This window comes from Pelophylax lessonae (assembly GCF_965119305.1).
Source record: "Pelophylax lessonae genome assembly, chromosome: 9".
NCBI classification, from domain to species: Eukaryota; Metazoa; Chordata; class Amphibia; order Anura; family Ranidae; genus Pelophylax; species Pelophylax lessonae.
Genome location: NC_138776.1, coordinates 252,475,371 through 252,496,739, shown reverse-complemented (window position 1 = coordinate 252,496,739; position 21,369 = coordinate 252,475,371). Strand labels below are relative to the sequence as shown.

The 21,369-nt window shown below is 44.3% G+C and overlaps 2 protein-coding genes across 2 annotated transcripts in view; both read right to left on the bottom strand.

Moving 5' to 3' along the window:
• The window catches only part of LOC309564368 (uncharacterized protein), a 770,106-nt gene that overhangs the window by 69,929 nt on the left and 678,808 nt on the right, over window positions 1-21,369 (bottom strand). The gene's annotated exons all lie outside the window — the stretch shown is intronic.
• On the bottom strand, window positions 7,105-17,011 carry LOC309563388 (uncharacterized protein; the record flags this gene model as incomplete). The annotated part of the gene is made up of 7 exons (XM_082267782.1): window positions 7,105-7,196; window positions 11,895-11,993; window positions 13,516-13,614; window positions 14,761-14,866; window positions 14,960-15,057; window positions 16,104-16,954; window positions 17,001-17,011. 7 exons carry the CDS (start codon window positions 17,009-17,011, stop codon window positions 7,105-7,107), a joined length of 1,356 nt encoding a protein of 451 aa, XP_082123908.1.

Here is a 21,369-nt window from a genome sequence, read left to right as displayed (position 1 = left end):
AGAGATGGGCCTCAGGTAAGTATTAGGGGGTGCCTGGGGTGGCTACTACACACGAGTCAACATTTGCAGTGTTGACCTTTCTTTTTCAAGACCTCTGCAATTCACCCTGACATGCTGTCAATCAACTTCTGGCCCACATCCTGACTGATGGCAGCCCATTCTTGCATAATCAATGCTTGCCGTTTGTCAGAATTTGCGGGGCTTTTTTTTGTTCACCCGCCTCTTGAGGATTTACCACAAGTTCTCAATGGGATTGAGGTCTGAGGAGTTTCCTGGCCATGGACCCAAATTTTCAATGTTTTGTTCCCCAAGCCACTTCGTTATCACTTTTGCCTCATGGCAAGGTGCTCCATCATGCTGGAAAAGGCATTGTTCCTCCCCAAACTGTTCTTGGATGGTTGGGAGAAGTTGCTCTCGGAGAAAGTTTTTGTACCATTCTGTATTCATGGCTGTGCTCTTGTGAGTTGTGAGTGAGCCCACTCCCTTGGCTGAGAACCCCACACATGAATGGTCTCAGGATGCTTTACTGTTGGCATGACACAGGACTGATGGTAGCGCTCACCTTTTCTTCTCCGGACAAGGTTTTTTCCGGATGCCCCATACAATCGGAAAGGGGATTCATCATAGAAGATGACTTTACCCCAGTCCTCAGCAGTCCAATCCCTGTACCTTCTGCAGAGTATCAGTCTGTCCATGATATTTTTCCTGGAGAGAAGTGGCTTCTTTGCTGCCCTTCTTGACACCAGGTCATCCTCCAAAAGTCTTCTCCTCACTGCGTGTGCGGATGTACTCACACCTGTCTGCTGCCATTCCTAAACAAGCTCAGCACTGGTGGTTCCCCAATCCCGCAGCAAAATCAACTGTAGGAGACGGTCCTGGTGCTTGCTGGACTTTCTTGGGTGCCCTGAAGCCTTCTTCACAAATGCATTGGAAATGTTTTTTTTTTATGGGATTAGGTTCATTTTCATGGCAAAGAGGGACTTTGCAATTAAAGCGGAGTTCCGGCCACAAAAAAAATTTCCATAAACATACCCCCGGGACAGTCAGGGCTAGTACATTCCACAATGGCTAGCCTCTGATCTGTCCCGGTTCGCACTTACCTGCAAGAAGAAATACTCACTTTTAAAATTTCTTCTTCAGCGTTGCCATCTCTGTTGTGGGCAGCTGAAGCCAGCGCGTCCTCTTCTGCGTCCTCTTCCGTGTCTTCTTCTCCCAGAATGCGCCTGCACCGCCCCCTCTCGTCACTTCCGGTGCGGCGCCGCATTCCTCCACAGCTTCTGGGCATGCCCAGAAGCTGTTTAGTAGGGGAATGCGGCGTCGCCCGGAAGTGACGAGCGGGGCCGGTGCCGTCGCATTGATTCCTGGGAGCGATGACGTTCAGCTCCCAGCAATCATCGCAAGACAGGAAGTGACGGTGCGGGCCGCGGCCGCCGAGGGAGGAAGTGCAAAAAAGGTGAGTATTTCTTTCTACAATTACAAGGTAAGTAAAAATAAAAAAAAAAAATCCTAACTATCCAATTCTGTTTCAGGTGAAGAAAAGCAAGCGGATGGCCACAAAATCGGTTATGTCGATTTTGTGGCCGGAACTCCGCTTTAATTGTAATTCATCTGATCACTCTTCATAACATTCTGGAATATATGCAAATTGCCATCATAAAAACTGAGGCAGCAGACTTTGTAAAAATGAGTATTTGTGTCATTCTCAAAACTTTTGGCCACGGCTGTATGTATAAAAATTTGTATGTTTTAATGTTATATCCATTTGGTACAATAAAGTAAATAATACATTTTATAAATTGATTTGATATAGTTTTTAATGTTATGGAAATACCAGCAGGCCCCCCCCCCCCCCATGGAACACCCCTTTACTCTCCTTTTTCTTTGGGCAGCATTAAAATGCATGCTGGGATGGTGGGGGTTTGCAGGTGAGTGAAGTGCTGGGTTGCAGTGGTAACGGTGGGAGATTATACAGATACTGGTGCTGGGTTGAAGTGACTAGGGTGCTGGTTTGTGGTAGTGGGATGCAGACAGTCATGCTGGGTTTTGGTGTGGGGGTTGCAATGACATGGGTGAGGGGTGGAAAACAGGGTTGCAGTATGGTATTACAGACAACATGTCAGGGTTGCTTTAGGGGAGTTGCTGGGTAGCAGTCACAAGCATGCTGGGATAAGTGGGGTTATGCAGGGGAGTGAAATGCTGGATTTCAGTGACAAGGATGCTGGGTAATGCTGGGGAGTTGTAGTGACAGTGGTACTGGATAGCATTGGAGGGTTGAAGTGATATTTTAGTGCTAGATTGTGGTATGGGGGTGCTGTGTTGTGGTAGGGTTACAATGACAGGGGTGCAGGATTGGCAGACAGGGGTGCAGAGTTGTGGTTCAGGGTTCCAGTGACAGGGGTGCTGAGCTGTGATAGGGGTTTACAGTAGGAGGTTCCAGTGAGGAAGGTGCTGGCTAGCAATCACAGGCGTGCTGGGATGAGTGAAGGTTTGCAGGTGGGTGAATTGCTGGGTTGCAGTGACAAGGGTGCTGGGTAATGGTGGGGGGTTGCAGTGACAGTGGTACTGAGTAGTAGCATTGGAGGGTTAAAGTGACTTGGGTGCAGGGTTGTGGTGGGAAGTGGCAGACAGGAGTGCGGTGACGGGGGTGCTGAGCTATGGTAGGATATTACAGACGGGGGTCCAGGGTTGTGATAAGGTATTGCATTGAGGGGGGTGCTGGGTAGTAGTCACATGCTTGCTGAGATAAGTAGGGGTTTACAGGATGGTGAAGTGCTGGGCTGAAGCATGAATTGCTGTGACAAGGGTGCTGGGTAATGGTAGGGGGTTGCAGTGACAGTGGTACTGAGCAGCATTGGAGGATTAAAGTGACTTGGGTGCAGGGTTGTGTTGGGAAGTGGCAGACAGGAGTGTGGTGACGGGGGTGCTGAGCTATGGTAGGGGATTACAGACAGGGGTCCAGGGTTGTGATGCTGGGTTGAAGCATGGGTTGCTGTGACAAGGGTGCTGGGTAATGGTGGGGGATTGCAGTGACAATGGTACTGGGTAGCAGTGAAGTGACTGAGTGCTGGGCATTGGTAGGAGGATGTAGACATGGGTGCTGAGTTTGGGGGGGGGGGCAAAAGGAGCGTCCAAGAGAATGACGTGCAAAGGAGGGCAGGGCTGAACATTTTCTAAAACAATTCGCCCATCAACACCCATAACATCAGTGTGGTATTGTTGGCCTTTTACCGATGGTTTTACTATGTGGATAATAAACTAAACTGTTTTATTATAGCTTTGCCTTTCCCTCATATGGCTCATCCAACATATCCAGTCTATTTAGCGCTGGTCACTTGACTTGTATAGATCCCTTTTTACAAAATGTACACTTCATTCATGGTGCTATGCCGCCGTATAGTCCGCTGCATTAAAATGCAGCACGTCTGCATTTTAGTGCAGCCCTTGGTGCATTGCAGTGTGAATGGGACACACAGAAAACATTGGTTTCCTGTGTATCTTTGCTTTGACAGACGTTTTACAATGCAGTAAAATGTCTGTCACTGCACATTGTGTGTATTACCCCCTAAACCAATGAAAGGGCCACTCCATAGAAACAGGCAAGTTATATCCTTGCCCTCTTCTTGCCCTCTAGTTCTATAGGCCTTACTCATGCAAAGGAAGATGTACTTTTTTTTTTCTTCCTTTCAATTTATTCTTTTAGACCCCATTTACACTAGCGTAACTTGTCAGGCGACTTGTCAGCCTGACAAGTCGCGGTAGGTCGCTCGCCATTGAGTAGTACAGGACCCGTTCTAATAGGAGCGACACAAGTCGCTCCGACTTAGAAAAAGGGTCCTGTACTACTTTGGGGCGACCTCGGAGCGACTTGCATAGACTTCCATTATGTGAAGTCCCTGCAAGTCGCGCCGAAGTCGCGGTGCACGCTGTGCACCGCAAATTCACAGGTCGCCCCTCGAAGTCAGATCGCCTCAGTGTGAACCGGCTCTTATTGTTTTAAGATTTGGTAAATGCAAATAAACAACACTAAAGGCAAATCCACTCTGCACTACAAGTGCACTTGGAAGTGCAGTCGCTGTAGATCTGAGGGGAACATGCTAGAAAAATAAACAGCATTTTTGCTTGCACATAATTGGATGATAGAAATCAGCAGAGCTTTCCCTCATTTCAGATCTTCCTCTCAGATCTACAGTGACTGTTCTTCCAAGTGAACTTGCAGTGCAGAGTGGATTTGCCTTCAGTAAGGCCCCTTTCTCACAGGCGATCCAATCCGATCCGCCTGTCAGTTTTTCAGGCGGACCTGATTGGATGCTCCATGCATCCCTATGGGGCAGCGGGTGTCAGCGGAGACATGTCCGCTGCTATCCGATTTGGATCCTGTCCATAAAATCCGGATGGATGGAAACCCTATTTTCCATCTTGTCTGGAGGATTGGATGAGAATTGACAGGCGGTCCATTCTCATCCGATCTCCCCATAAAGGACAGCGGGGATCTGACAGCTCCGTCTCTGTCCGGCGGTGTGCCTGTGTGAAAAGAGCCTAAATCAACCCCCGTAGAGTAAGAGCCGGTTCACACAGGCGAGACCCGACTTGCCGGGGCGACCTGTGAAGTCGCGGTGCGCAGCTCGCACCGCAAACTCGGAGCGGCCGACACGGACTTCATATCATTGAAGTCAATGCAGGTCGCCCCAAAGAAGCTCAGGACCCTTTTTCTAAGTCGGAGCGACTTGTGTCGCTCCTATTAGAACGGGTCCTGTGCTACTCTATGGCAGGCGACCAGGTCGTCTGACAAGTCGCCCCAGTGAGAACGGGGTCTAATAGTAGTGTCTTTTCTTAGAATGTACTTTTTTTGTAAATTAAAATAATGGTGTGATTTCATTACAGGAATGAAGGCTGTAACCTGGTTAAGGATACGCACAGCGAATCTTAGGCTTCGGGAGTCTAGAGTGGCACTAATGGCTGAGATGAAGGAAAAGTGAAGCATATTTCTGGATTTGGAAGCCCTATGTGACGATGCTGTAAGCGAAGGAAATATTCCAGGAGAACTAAACAATTTTCGCCAGCTGGAAATCAAAGGGGAAAAAAGCAAATTTCAAAAATCTTCTTGAGTAGGGGAAGAAACCAAGCTGTTAAACCTTAGAGGACATCAGGCTAAATACCCAACACTCGTGTTTTTTTTTTTGAGCTCTCAGAACTGATAAAAGTTATGCCTATAAATGAAGACACGTCTTCTTGCTCACCGCCTAGTGGCAATCCTCCTAGAAACAGGACTTCTATACCAGAAATCTTCTGTCCTCCCCCAATAATTAGGAACCATATAGTTTCCCTCCCAAATTAAAGGATCTGTCAAAGGTGATATCTCCTATAGCTTCTCCTCTCAGTGAACCTTTTCATGTTTGAAGGGAGATAATTTCCATGAAAAACACAACATGGTGTCTAGCAACTTCTGATTTTCCAGCAAAGCGTAACATGTATACAGCTTCTGCCCCGTATGAGCTTTTTCATGTTTTGTAAGACTTGATTTCCGAGTAAAATGGCAACCGTGTTTGGAACAAAAAATTAGTTTTACCCTGTGTGGATTTTCTTATGTTCGATAAGAATAGTAGTTTAAGTGAAACCTTTCTCACATTCTGAATATGAAAACAATTTCTCTCCACTGAGACTTGTACAAGACAAGATAGTCTCTCTCTAGGAAAAACCCTTACCACGTTCCGAAGACAAATATGACTTCTGTTCTTACGTGTGATTCTGATGTGAGATAAGACACAGCTTTCTGGATAAAACGGTTTCCACACTCAGAATATGTATAAGGCCACACCCCAGTGCGAATCATTCAAAACAAGAATGCATGCAACCATGTAAACACTTTGATGGGCAACGAGATTTACTTTTCTTGTATAAGATTTTCCACATTTAGAGCAAGCATGTGGCATAGCCTTCTGGATAAAACTTTTTCCACACTCAGAACATGTATAAGGCCACACCCCAGTGCGAACAAGGCTATGTGCGACCAGGTTGGATTTTTTGGAAAAACATTTTACACAAAACAAGAATGCACGCAACCATCTATGTAAACACTTTGATGGGCAACAAGATTTACCTTTCTTGTATAAGATTTTCCACAATCGGAGCAAGCATGTGGCATAGCCTTCTGGATAAAACTTTTTCCACACTCAGAACATGTATAAGGCCACACCCCAGAGCGAACATGGCTATGTGTGACCAGGCTGGATTTTTTGGAAAAACTTTTTAAACATTCAAAACAAGAATGCATTGATTTTAATGTAAAACATTCATCACATTTGGAACAAGAAAACAGCTTAATCCCGACATGAGTGTTCTGCATACCAAGATACAATCTTATTTTAAAAAAATTTTCATATTCCGAACATAAAGGTTTTTCACCAGTGAATGATAAGTCATTTTCTCATGGAAAAACATTTCCCCCATTCAGAACATGAGTAGGACTTCTCTCCTGTATGCGTCCTCTGGTAGGAAAAATATTTTCTACATTCTAAACAGGAAAATAACTTTTCGAATGTGTGTGAGCTTGCTGGTGGTTACAAAACAACTGTTTTGCTCTAAAACATTTCCCACACTCTGAACATTAATACGGCTTCACCTATATCGGATCTCTAATAAGACTCCATTTTTGATACATTGGTGTCTTTCAAGAAGACATTTTGAACATAAAAATGACCTCTATCCTGTGTGTGTTCTCTTATATTCCATAAAAATCGATCTCCGAATAAAACATTTTCCCACATACTGAGCATGAATAAGACTTCTCACTCGTGTGAGTTCTCTGATGTTCATAAAGGCTTGATCTTCACGTAGGACACTTGCCACAATATGAACATGAATGTGGCTTCTCCCCTATGTGAGATGTATGTTTAATAAGACTGGTCCTCCCTGTAAACCATTTCCCACACTCTGAACATGAAAATGGTTTCTCCCCCAAGTTAGTTTATCTAAGGTGAGATCAGGTAGCATCTTTCAGTAAAAGATTTCCCACATTTGGAACATGAATATGGTTTTTCAAAAAAAATCTCTTCCCGGAGAGGGATCTGACAATTAGCACTGTGAGGTGGTATAAGAAGATTAAGGCTAAGAGTTTTCTGAAGAATCCAATGTAGTGTCATCTTTTTCACCAGCTGGAGTGAACTTTGGATGTTTCTTCTTTCTACTGTGCTGTCCATCTAGATGAAATAAGTATTAAAGAGTTAGTTCACCTTTACCAAAAAACTGTATATGCAGGTAAGGGCACCTATGGATAAAAACAAACGGTGCAGCTTTGGCCAAAGTTGGGTAATGCCCTTGCTATAGGTGTACGGTAGACCATTTACATACGTCATGAAGCCTGGCCATAACACCCCCAGAGATGGCATCTCCCCATCCTGCCTTGTTGCTAGGACATCGCTAAGACCCTCACAGCCATTACTGCTCGCCCCCACGATCACAGGAGCGAGGCCTACCAGGGTTACCTCCTTTTTAGAACTGTACAAGGACTGAAAAGGAGATGCATGGTATCAGCATCACCTACATGATGGTTCAGCGCATGATACGAATATAGTAAACATATTTGTGACTTTTATTTGTATTTATTAGTGATGATATTTTCTTATAGATGGATTAATCCTTCAAAACTTAAGATAATATTAAAGTTAATTTTGTTTTTTTAAATAAATATGTTATACTTACCTGCTCTGTGTAATGGTCTTGCACAGAGCAGCCCCGATCCTCCTCTTCTCAGGTCCCCCACTGGCGCTCCTGGACCCTCCCTCCTGCCAAGTGCCCCCTGAGCAAGCAGCTTTTAATGGGGGCGTGTCTATTCACACACAGAGCCGTGCGGCCAGGCCCACCCTCATTGGCTCAAGCCAATTGCTCCCACTGCTCTTAGCCAATGAGGAGGGATTGCTGAGACTGTTGTGCACATCGCTGGAGGAAGATCAGGCTCAGTTATTGGGGGGCTGCTACGCTGAGGTTTTTTTAAACACTTTTTTTAATGTGTCTTATGTTTGGCCCAGCCCTAAAGAAGTGGTGAAACTATGAAACGTGTTGAGCAAGATGGACATTGCTATAGGGGTAGTCACTCGACATAATGTATGTGTTTTTAAACAACTCTTATACACGTATATATTTGATTATATCTCTGACAAAGTGAGTGTTTTTTTTCCTGTTTGCCAGTTTCCACCTCCCAAAGGCAGCTTCATGTATCCCATATGTCTAAAAATTACTACATTCCTATATCCGCAATGGGTTATAAAGGAATCTTTATTCTTACAAAAACAGTTAAACACTTGCTATTTACCTGCAGGGATAAACCTCAGTAACTCTAAGGCATAACAGTTGGAGATGCAATGAAGATAGATTTCCCATTTAGGACATCTACTGGCTATGCTCCGAAATCCAACCCTGATGGTCAATTTCTTCTCCTTCAGATGGTCCAGCTTTCTATCGTTTACACCACAACACTTCCTGTTTAATATAAAGAAAGAGGGGTGTGATCAGATCCCTGTCCTCACTAACTAGTGACAAAGAAAGGACCGGCGAATCTAACACAGGGCTGTCATTTATGTGACAATGCCACTCTCAGCTGCACCCTGCACAAAGATTTCCCAGCTTGCGGGACCACAATCTAGGTGCCAGCAGCCTGTGAGCGATTGTCACTGTACAAATTAGGCAATTAGCCCTTTAACTGCCACCACCCACTTTTTGGACCGCTCAGGGGGAAACTTGTAATTTTAGCAATACCAATATGATTTTAGAATAATCGTCTGTAACACACACTGTCACCACAGACAGGAATGTTCATAGGATTTATTCTATACAGTAGCACTCTTCAAGAGACAGGTTCTTTTTTTAGCTTGTATTAAGATATTAGGGACAAAGTTCGCACTTTTCAAAATATCGTTTTATTAATGAAAAGGTCAAAATTGGTGCAGATAAAATATTTACAGAAAAAGGTGTTTCAAAGAAAAAGACATAATTCAGCAATAAAGAAATAAGGTAGAATTGAGGAGGGAGGATACTTGCAATCAATGCCCTGGGTGTTATCAAAGTTCAGTCAATGAGCCAGGTGTTATCTGTGCTCAAGCTTGACAGATGCTCCTGATTTGATGGTAATGGAGAACTCCCAACTGTCTTGGCATCTCCCCTTTTCTCTGGGATCAAAGAGGTGTTGACAGATGCCCCTGACCAATAAAACGGAGTGTCCATGGGCTGCCCTGGGTTTATGACAATATTATGTCCCTCCCTTACAGTTTTATACCGCTATTCATATGTACTGGTTGCATTCTTGAAGCTGATAGATTATTGTTCAGCATTGAATTTCGCATCCAGAGATACCAAACACAGGGTAGCTCAGATAAACTTGTGACCCAGGGGATATCTGACAGCTATCTTACCTTCTACATGTGCTAGCCTATTCATGTATGACCTTAATTTGTTCAGTATGACATTCCCAATTCAAATATATACTTGTCATTAATGTGTCATGTTCCTGTCTGAGTTTATGAATCATGTGTGGATTTGTTAGGTTTTGAATTGAGCAGAGGTCTCTGATTGTCTTTTATGACCCCATTAGTTCTGGGTATGCTTTATAGCATGCTATGTATTCTTAATGGATTTGGCGAAAGTTTTACGATAGGCCTGGACGGCAGAAACGGACATCCTGCCAGGACTCAATTCAAGGTTTACAGCTCTGCACAGGCCTAAGCGCTGGTTTCTGATGACTGAGTTGAGATAATGGCTCTTTTGAAGTCTTAAACCTATGCATTCCAAACCCAGGCTGTCCTGGGTTTATGACAATATTATGTCCCTCCCTTATATACAGTTTTATACCACTATTCATATGTACTGGTTGCATTCTTGAAGCTGATAGATTATTGTTCAGCATTGAATTTCCCGTCCAGGGATACCAAACACATGGTAGCTCAGATAAACTTGTGACCCAGGGGATATCTGACAGCTATCTTTCCTTCTACATGTGCTAGCATATTCATGTATGACCTTGATTTGTTGAGTATGACATTCCCAATTCAAATATATACTTATTAACGTGTCATGTTCCTGTCTGAGTTTATGAATCATGTGTGGATGTGTTAGGTTTTGAATTGAGCAGAGGTCTCTGATTGTCTTGTATGATCCCCATTAGTTCTGGGTATGCTTTATAGCATGCTATGTATTCTTAATGGGTTTGGCCAAAGTTTTACGATAGGCCTGGACTGCAGAAACAGACATCATGCCAGGACGCGCTGGTTTCTGATGATTGAGTTGAGATAACGGCTCTTTTGATGTCTAAAACCTAAAGGTAAACCTATCCATTCCATGAACTAAAGGGGAAGGATCACTGCTGCAATGTGTAACTGTTCATCAGAGACACATTCAGGCCTGGATCTACCCCAGAAGGCAGATTCTGCTGCTGAGGATTCTGGGAGTGGGTATAAGTTTGAGGGGAGCGCTTGATGCGGGATCTTTGGCAGGAAGCAGAGTCCCAGGAGGGAGAGTGCAGCTGTCTCTCCTCCTGTCAGAAGGATCGGGTGGCTGCCTGAGAGTACAGAGAGAGCTGAGCGGAGTTGCAGAGAGGATCCTGTGTGCCGAGGACCAGCGGAGGAAGAGGGGTTCAGTTCCAGGAAAGCATTCCAAGTTCGTGAGTACTGTAAATTGCCCCTGTGGGTGTGCCTAGTGTAGAGGGAACCACTCCGGTGAAGGTCCCAGGGATCCAGGAGCCAGCTAGTGTAAAGGGGGTGCCTAGTCAGTGGACCCTGAAGTGTAAAGGGGGCGCCAGCAGTTGGGCCCTGAAGAGTTAATGTCTACAGTGTGCAGTGTACAGCATTAAGAGTTGCAGCAGCACAAGCAGTTACAAGGAGCTACCTCAGTCAGTGAAGGGCTGGAGGGAACTGTTCACAGGACCTTTGAGCTAAACAGTGTCAGGAGTCAAGTGTACTACAGGCTTGGATCTTCTGAGTTAACCAGTGTGTTAAAGTCGAAGTTCTAGCACAATTCAGCAAAACAGTATTTTCAAGCGATAGGAAGCGTTGGCTGGCCGTCAGCTGGCGTCAAGACAGCGCTAACAGCCATTTTTCTCTACAGTGTCCCAGTTGAACCTAGTTGAGCCAGAGGAGTATCCCACTCATTTCCTTCTCCCATCCCCAGTACAAAATAAACAAAACAAATCAAAGATGCCGGAATGGTCATTGACTCAGTTCTCACACCTGGGTTCTCAACTTAAATGTGTTGAAAGTGTTACCGGTAACAATGTCAGACCTACCTCAGGCCCAATGCCTGGAAATACTGCTACAACTGGATTTTTGTCTTACCGCAAAACCATTTTCTCTGAAGAATTGAAGCTGTGTCTGTCAGTGAACCTCAGACCATTGGGCTTATGCTCTCCAGCTCTAGTTGTAGGACTAGACGGAAACCTCTTTGGTTACGCCCCTGGGGCAGTCGCAGAGGGTATACTATCACTTCCTGCTGTAGGACACTAGTTTGTAACAAGCAGTGTCAGAAGAAAAAATAACTCAACCCAACAGAGGGGCGGGTGCTGTGTCTGTCAGTGAACCTCAGCGAAAAGTATTTTACGGTACAAGACAAAAATCCAGTTTTCTCTTTCGTTCACTGACAGACGCAGCTTCAATTCTTCAGACTTTTGGGATGTCCCAAAGCAGTGTCAATATAAGGGGGAGGGGGGGGGGGGGGGGCGACACAGCATACCTATTTAGCTCCACACACATAACTAACAGTGCCAAGTCCTTTTGTTGTGCAATTAGATATATTGTCAATGGATATTAAGCTGAACAGCCACACACAAAAATAAAAAGCCAGGTTTTTACACATCAACCATGAACAAAGAAATCGGTAAAGAGGTTCTGCTATATTTAGTGTTCTTGGCTCACCTGTGCTGAATTCTAGAGGAATTTCCTCTTTAATCCTCACGTGTCCTTCCTTCTCCTCAACTTTGATGTCTCTCCGAGTTTGGCTGGTGTCTCCGGGGTCTGTGAATAAAGATGAGAGTGAAGCCCCCTGTACTGAGATGTATAAGAGACTCCCAGAGAGTGTGTGTGAGGGGGAGAGACTAACAATGACATGATGTGAGAAGGAGTCTAAGGCTACGTTCTTAAAATGATGTAGGCCTGTGTGAATTTTAGCAGCCAGAATCTCCTGATTTCTGGTCTAGATGCCGACCCTGTTCACTATAATGACAGATCGCTGCCTGCCGCAGCTTTGTGTCTGCCAGCGATCACCGTAGGTAATTGATGGCTGTGCACACAACCACCGGCGACCTGTCATAGTAACCTGGGGTTCAGCGGCCGCACCTAGCCGCTCAGAGCTGCAGCAAGAATCAGAAGATTCCTACCACTACAATTTACTCCCGTCTAAATCGCCAGTGTAAATGTAGCCTATAAGAGGCTGATGGCTACCGACTCCCCCACTGGGCACATACGGCACAAACTGGAAGGTACAACTCAAAGCTTAAAGCGATTTTAACATCTTTGTTTTTTTTTGTTAAAAATAACAAACATGTTACTTACCTCCTCTGTGCAGTTGGTTTTGCACAGAGCAGCCTGGATTAGGGATGCACCGATCCGATATTAGGATCAGATATCAGCGCCGATACTGCCACAGTAGCTGGATCGGTAAAATTAACCGATCCACGGGCCGATCTGGTTTTGCTGAGTCCCGGCTCAGCCGTCCCTTACTTGCACGGAGCCGCCGATCCGGTTTTGCTGAGTCCCGGCTCAGCCGTCCCTTACTTGGTGTAGTGGTAGTATGGGATGGGAGCCGCTACTTCCTGTATAGGTCCGGCTCACAGGCGGAGTGATATCAGATACACTCCGCCTGTGAATGGAGGAGCCATACACATGAAGCAGTGGCTTTGCTCTGTACTGCAGCCGCATGCATATTGTGTATGTGTGTAGTTCCGGATCGGTATCGGCAGATACTCAATGCCAGGTATCGGGACAAGAAAAGTCGGATCGGTGCACCCCTAGCCTGGATCCTCCTCTTTTCGGGCCCTCCCTCCTGTTCAGTGCCCCCACAGCAAGCAACTTGCTATGGGGGCACCCAAGTCGAGCTGCAGCTCCTTGTGTCCATTCAGACACAAAGCCGTGGCCGCCCCCCCCTCTCTCCTCATTGGCTCACTAAATTTGACAGCAGCGATAGCCAATGGCACTACGCTGCCGCCTCAGCAAATAAGGAGGGACGAGTCACGGGTAGCTGAGACAATCCTGCAACATCGCTGGATGTAGATGGGCTCAGGTAAGTATTGGGGGGGGGGGGCTGCTGCACACAGAAGGCTTTTTATCTGAATGAATTTAGATAAAAAAACCTTTTGACTTTACAACCACTTTTAATTGATCAAGTTGAAGTTAGAAGATCGTTGGCTACAATGCACAGCTACACCAGATTCTGGGGGCATCGATTTTAGTAAATCTCCCCCATACTGTCTCCTCATTACTGTTAATTGACGGAGGCGGGAAAAGAAGAGACTGAACAAGGATTAGGTGTACTACTCACATGTTAAGATCTCTTTAGGCATTTCCTCTTTAATTTTCACTAGCGTGTTGTCGTCCTCAGATTTAACATTTTTTTGGGTTATGCTTGTGTCTCCGGGGTCTGTGAACAAAGACAAGAGTGAAGCCCCCTTTACTGAGATTATTGAGGGACCCCAGAGGGTGTGTTTAGGCAGGGGGACTTCTAACTGTATTCCTATTACTTTCTACTGACAGAAGAGGGTGGAGAAGAAGAGATTGTTGTAGTGACAAGCATGAAGTATCTAGGATTCTTATATTTCGATTTAGTGTTTACTATTTATACTGAAGAATTGAAGGGGGAAGAAAAGGGAAAAATCTTCATCCCCTTAGAAATAGTAGGACTTTAAAGGCATCTAATTGACTGATCTCAAGAGGAATGTACACTTAGATAATATGTATAAAAACAAGTTAATTTTGTACAAAAAAAGTTTCATAAAAAAAAACATTGTGCAAGAATACATAAACAGTCATGTAACAGTGTGCGCCTACATCAAGGGAACCCTTGTGCATAACAGATATAACATTTTGATATATTGGATTCAGACCATGGCAATGGTCAGACTTCACAATTTTGTAAGGCATGCAGGGTTTGCTTGTGGTGGAAACATGACCAGAGAATCGCTACGTGTTTCGCTCCTTGGCTTCTTCAGGCGATTCCGTGGAGTTGTAGTAGCAGAAGCAATAAATGTCCTGTATTCCCCCTCGTGTATGAACTCAAAGGTTTGCCTGGAGCATGTGACTGTTTAAGAGGGACTAAACCCTTCTGCTACTACAACTCCACGGAATCGCCTGAAGAAGCTATGGAGCGAAACGCGTAGCGATTCTCTGGTCATGTTTCCACCACAAGCGAACCCTGCATACCTTACAAATTGTGAAGTCTGACCATTACCATGGTCTGAATCCAATATATCAAATGTTATATCTGTTATGCACAAGGGTTCCCTTGATGTAGGCGCACACTGTTACATGACACTCTATGTATTCTTTCACAATTTATGAATTTTTTGTACAAAATAAACTTGTTTTTTATACATATTTATCTAAGTGTGCATTCCTCTTGAGATCAGTCAAATAGATGCCTTTAAAGTCCTACTATTATAAGGGGAGGGGATGAAGATTTTTTCCTTTTCTTCCCCCTTCAGTTCTTCAGTATACACTTTTTTGGGATGTGGCATTATTATATCGATCATATCGCAAATTCTTCTATTGATTAGTGTTTACTATTTACCTATGTCATTCTCTGGAGGAGTTTCTTCCTTACACAGTTCATTACCCCCCACCCATGTCTCATCATCATTTGTATCTTCAGTTTTTAAGGTGCTCTGTATTTCTTCCTGCATATTCAATAGAACAAAAGGACAATATTTGGTTTTGTGACTTGGTTTTGAACACAAGATATACAATGCTTCCCACTACATTCTATCTACCTGATAATCTTGTAGGATCATGTGATGTTCTTGTGTGGAATCCTGGGAATATACAGCAGTGGGACATCTCTTTGGTATATTTTTGTTACTGGATTCACCTGCGGAAAACATATATCCAGCAAAACATTACCTGAAGAATGAAAATCAGTTACTTCTTCCCATATTAAAGCCCCGTACACACGATCAGATTATCAAACGATCTGTTGTCAGTTTTTTGTTGCATGTCGAAAGTGAAGAGGTTACTTTCATACGAATTTTCCCGTATGACAGAATTCTACTTCAGAAGTGATGTCATGTGTTGAATTGTTTTGTATGTGTTCTTTGCTGAGCATGCCTAGTCTTACTCTTACGATTTTTTTTGGACGAAAACTGTACTAATTAAACGAAAATCAGGCATTGTGTTGACGTACGATAAAAATTGTATAGCCTGCACATCCAGATTTTGTCGTCCGAAAATTCGTAATTGGCTGTCGAAAGCCCCATACTAACAATCCGAAAATCGGCAGATCGTTAGTCGGACGAAATTTCCCTTACGATTTTCGTATCGTGTGTACGGGCCTTAAATGTAGGAGGGCAGGGGTGGTTTGGTGCGAGCAAGGTTGGGTGAGGGGTGGAAGAGTGCTGAAAGAGAAGTACCGAGGGCAGCAGGGTGATGATGATGTGGGGCAACGTGTGGAGTGGAGGTTATGCAGCAGAATGGTGAGAAAAGGGTGAACAGTCAAGTACGTCAATCTCAATGCCTGCTGCCACCGCAAAAAAAAAAGGTCTGCTCCCGCTTAACATGGGTGCTTTGGAGTGGCAGAGCACCCCCTGCCCCAAAACACCCCCCCCCCCCCATGTTGAGGGCATGTGGCCTGCTATGGTTCAGGGGAGAACTTGCTCGTCCCCTCCTTTTCTAGACCCGCTGGGATTAGGGTCTGGTATGGATTTTGGGGGTACCCCATGCTGTTTTTTTTTTTTCACATTTTAATTGCTGGCAATTGCTTTTTTTTTTTTTTATTTCTGCAAAGTAACTGTAAGATCAAATGGAAAAGTAAAAAAAAAAATCCAAAAGCAAAAATATCTTGTGAGCTCTGTGGTATATAAATAACCTATGGGGGAAGAAAAAAAATTCCCCAATCTGCTTATGGCCACAGCTACTTACCTATGTGAAGTCTCTGATGTACAATAAGACTAGATCTTCGAGTAAAATACTTCCCACACTCCAAACACAGAAACGATTTTGCTCCAGTATGACTTATCTGATGCAAAATAAGATCGTCTCTCGTTGTAAAACTTTTCCCGCATTTCAAACATGAAAAGGGCTCCCCAGTGTGAGTTTTCTGATGTTCAAAGAGACTCTTTTTCCGAGTAAAGCGCTTCCCACATTCCAGACATGAATACGGCTTCACCCCTGTGTGAGTTTTTTTATGTTCAATAAGACTGGTCCTCCAGGTAAAACATTTTCCACATTCTGAACACGAAAACGGTTTCTCTCCCGTGTGACTCATCTGATGTGAAATCAGATAACCTCTCTCGGTAAAACATTTGCCACATTCTGAACATGAATATGGCTTCAACCCTGTGTGAGTCTTCCTATGGTCAATAAGACTAGTTCTCCAAGTGAAACACTTCCCGCACTCTGAACATGAAAATGGCTTCTCCCCCGTGTGGCTCATCTGATGTGAAATCAGATAGCCTTTCTCAGTAAAACTTTTCCCACATTCTGAACATGAAAATGGCTTTTCAGCTGGGTGAGATTTCTGGTGTGTAACAAGATGTTCTTTCAGAGTAAAACATTTCCCACATTTTGAACATGTATAGGCTTTCTCCCTCGTATGAGCTTCTTCGTGTATGGTAAGAGACCGTTTGGTGGAAAAACATTTGCCACATATGGCACAGGAAAACGGCTTCTCTCCTGTGTGAGTCCTCTGATGTGCGGTAAGATTCGACCTTCTGGCAAAACATCTCCCGCATTCAGGACATGAATATGAAGCCTTTGTGCCCGTGTGAGATCTCTGATGTAAAATAAGACTGGATCTCTGTTTAAAACTTCTCCCACATTCTGAACATGAATGCTTGTTCTCCCCTTCAAATCCTCCCTGATGTGAGAGGAGGTCTGCTTTCTGGGCAACGCGTAGGTCTGCTTTCTGGGCAACGCGGAGGTCTGCTTTCTGGGCAACACTTTCACCACCTGTAGAATCCAGGAACCGTACACTACCCCTACCCTCTGTATAACCAATATAACAAGGAGAGTGTTTATAAAAAGAATTGGTGTGTATGGAGAAATCGGATGGTGGATCTGCACTGTGAGATAGGGGAGGGGGATTGGGGGCAATGGGATTTTCTTCTGAAGAATCAGTCGTGGTATCGTCTTCTATTTCATTATCAGGAGAAATATTGTCGTGTTTTTCCTGGTTATTCCTGTTGTGCTGTTCATCTAGAGGGAAGACAGAATGAATCCTAATCAGAGCAATAAAGAACTTCAGACAAATATAATAATGCACCTGAGACTCACATACAGGTGCATCTCAATAATTTGAATATGGTCAAAAAGTGAATTTATTTCAGTAATTCAATTCAAAAAGAGAAACTCATATATTTTATATAGATGCGTTACACACAGAGTGATATATTTCAATCATTCCTTTCTTTTAATTTTGATGTATTCATCTTTCCCTCCATCCTGACTATGTCCCCCAGTTCCTGCTGCTGAAACAAATCCCCACAGCATGATGCTGCTGCCACCACCATGCTTCATTGTAGGGATGGTATTGGCCAGGTGATGAAAATCCCCACAGCATGATGCTGCTGCCACCACCATGCTTCATTGTAGGGATGGTATTGGCCAGGTGATGAAAATCCCCACAGCATGATGCTGCTGCCACCACCATGCTTCATTGTAGGGATGGTATTGGCCAGGTGATGAGAGATGCCTAGTTTCCTCCAGACATGAAGCTTGCCATTCAGGCCAAAGAGTTCAATCTTTGTTTCATCAGACCAGAGAATTTTGTTTCTCATGGTCTAAGAGTCCTTCAGGCAAACTCCTAGCTGGGCTGTCATGTGCCTTTTACTGAGGAGTGGCTTCCGTCTGCCCACTCTACCATACAGGCCTGATTGGTGGAGTGCTGCAGAGATGGTTGTTCTTCTGGAAGGTTCTCCTCTCTCTCCACAGAGAAATGCTGGAGCTCTGTCAGAGTGACCATCGGGTTCTTGGTCACCTCCCTGACTAAGGCCTTTCTCCCCCGATCGCTCAGTTTGGCCGGGCGGCCCACTCTAGGAAGAGTCCTTTTACGGATGATGGGGGCTACTCTGCTCATTGGGCCTTTCAGTGCTGCAGACATTTTTCTGTACCCTTCCCCAGATCTGTGCCTCCATACAATCCTGTGTCAGAGGTCTGCAGTCAATTCCTTGGACTTCATGGCTTGGTTTATACTCTGACATGCGCTATTAACTGTGGGACCTTATATAGACAGGTGTGTGCCTTTCCAAATCATGTCCAATCAACTGAATTTACCACAGGTGGACTCCAATCAAGTTCTAGAAACATCTCAAGGATGATCAGTGGAAATAGGATGCACTTGAGCTCAATTTTGAGTGTCATGGCAAAGGCTGTAAATACTGTACATGTGATTTTTTTTTTTTTCGTTTTTTAAATTTTTATTAAATTTGCAAAGATTTCAAACAAACTTCTTTTACATTGTCATTATGGGGTATTTTTTGTAGAATTCTGAGGAAAATAATGAATTTAATCAATTTTGGAATAAGGCTGTAACATAACAAAATGTGGAAAAAGTGAAGCACTGTAAATACTTTCCGGATGCACTGTAAGCACCTGTAATAAATAAACTGATCAAGATCCCAGGAAAGTGTGAATTGTTTTTTATGACTAAAGCCCGGTACACACGATCAGATTATCAAACGATCTGTCGTCCGTTTTTTGTAGCATGCTAGTCTGACGTGGAAAGTGAAGAGGTTATTTTCATACGAATTTTCCCGTACGACAGAATTCTACTTCAGAAGTGATGTCCTGTGTTGGATTGCTTTGTATGTGTTCTTTCGTCTCTGAGCATACCTAGTCTTGCTCTTAAGATTTTTTTCTGTCGAAATCTGTACTAATGAGACAAAAAACGGATGTTGCGTTGACGGACGATAACATTTTTATAGCCTGCACATCAGGATTTTTTTGGCCAAAATTTGGAGTCGGCTGTCGAAAGCACCATACTAACAATCCGAAAATCGGCAGATCGGTCATCGGACGAAATTTCCCTTCAGATTTTCTTATCGTGTGCACGGGCCTTTATTGTTACCTGTGTGGATCTCTGAAGGAATTTTGTCTTCCTTAATCTTCACATGTCCTCCTTCCTCCTCCTCAGCTTTGACATCTATCCGAGTCTCTCTGGTGTCTCCGTGGTCTGTGAATAAAGATGAAAGTGAAGCCCCCTGTACTGAGATGTATGAGAGACCCCAAGGAGGGTGTTTGGGGGGAGGCTGGTCACATTTCTTGGCTGGTAATGTGAGGAGGAGAGCCGGAGTCTAATAGAGGCTGATGGCTCCTGACTCCCCCACTGGGCACATACTGTCCCCCATTACTGTCTACTGACAGAGGAGGGGGGAGAAGAAGAGATTGTTGTAGTGACTGAACAAGGAGAATCTGGGACTCTTCTCTGGATTTACTGTTTATTACTCACCTGTGCTGATCTCTGGAGGAACTTCCTCCTCCTTATGTGGCTCATCACCTCTGACATAGGTTTTTTCAGTTTTAAATGTTCTCTGATGTTCCTCCTATATAACCAACAAAGCAATGATAGAATAATGTCAAATTTCTTCAAAATGACTTGGAATCCAAAGCTTATTTTTAACTATTTTCCATTACCTGATCATCCTGTGAGATCACGTGATATTCCTGTGTGGAATAATGAGGGGTGGAATAGCTCTCCAATGTATTTTTGTAACTGGATCCACCTATAGGAAACAGACATAACCAACAAGGTGTTATTGGTGCATAAAAAATCTGTAACAGTTTTTTTTTTTTTCATAATTAGTAAAAAATAAACCTTTATTTAACCACTTCAGCCCCGGAAGGTTTTTTCCCCCTTCCTGACCAGGCCCTATTTTGCGATTCGGCACTGCGTTACTTTAACGGGAAATTGCGCGGTCTTCCGATGCTGTATCTAAATAAAATTTATGTCCTTTTTTCCCCCACAAATGGAGCTTTCTTTTGGTGGTGTTTGATCACCTCTGTGATTTTTATTTTTTGCGCTATAAACAAAAATAGTGACTAACTACGGGAAAGATTTAATGTCATTTTTATTTTTTTTACTATTAATGGCGGCAATCTGCGATTTTTTGCAGGACTGCGACATTGCGGCGGAGAGATCGGACCCCTGACTGACATTTTTGACACTTTTGGGGGGACCAGTGACATTACTACAGTAATCAGTGCTAAAAATATACACTGTTACTGTAATAATGACACTGGCAGGGAAATGGTTAACATTATGGGTGATCAAGGGGTTAAATGTGAGCCTAGGGGAGTGATTCTAACTGTGGGGGGGCGTGGCTTCTGAAATGACCATAGAGACATGTGATCCTATAAAGAAGGGTCACATGGGCTGCTAATCATTACAGGGAGAAGAACGGTCAGCTGTGTTTACAACAGCTGACCGTTCTTCTCTCTCGGCGAGGAACGATTGCGGGTGTCAGGCGGCAATCGGAGCCGCCTGCCCGCTGCATCGGCTTCCCCGCTGACGAGCGGCGGTGGGCACGCGCTCGCCCCCTAGCCTCCCAAGAGCGAGCGCCGTACATGTACGGCGATTTGCCTGGGAGCGGCTGCCTGGGATGTACTGCGGCGGGCGGTCGTAAACTGGTTAAAATGTGGTTTCCACCTGACTGCCCAATCAATCAAACCTCCAGTTTAAATCAGCTAAATACATTCCAGGTTCACCAAAACTCATAGTGTGCAAAGTCTTCTCGTTTTGTTTTCTGTGGAGAGCATTTACAGCCTAAGTAGAAAAGCCTATCCCTAGCCAGCATGCTGCAGAGAAGAACCCTTGTTCACTATGTGGAAAGCTAGAGCTCTCCAAAATGCAAGTAGCATAATCTTTGCAGACTGCTGAGCTCAACTTGCTTTGGAGGCATCATCTCTGGTTTTCCCATTAGCCCTGCCTTAGTTACCTCTGTGAACTACAGAACACCTCCCCCTAAGTTACCGAGGTGAGAAGAAGTCAAGCTGTTCTGTAGTTCTAACATACTTCCTGTCCTAGGGTGACACCACTGTTCCTTCACAGATACATTGAGTGAGTGTTGTCACCCTAGGACAGAAAATTGGCTGCTGGCAGGACCATCAGGTGAAAATAAAGGAAAAAAAGCCTGGAGAAAAAGCAAAGGAATGCAGTCACCACATCTAAGAATGATGAAACTGCAGTATA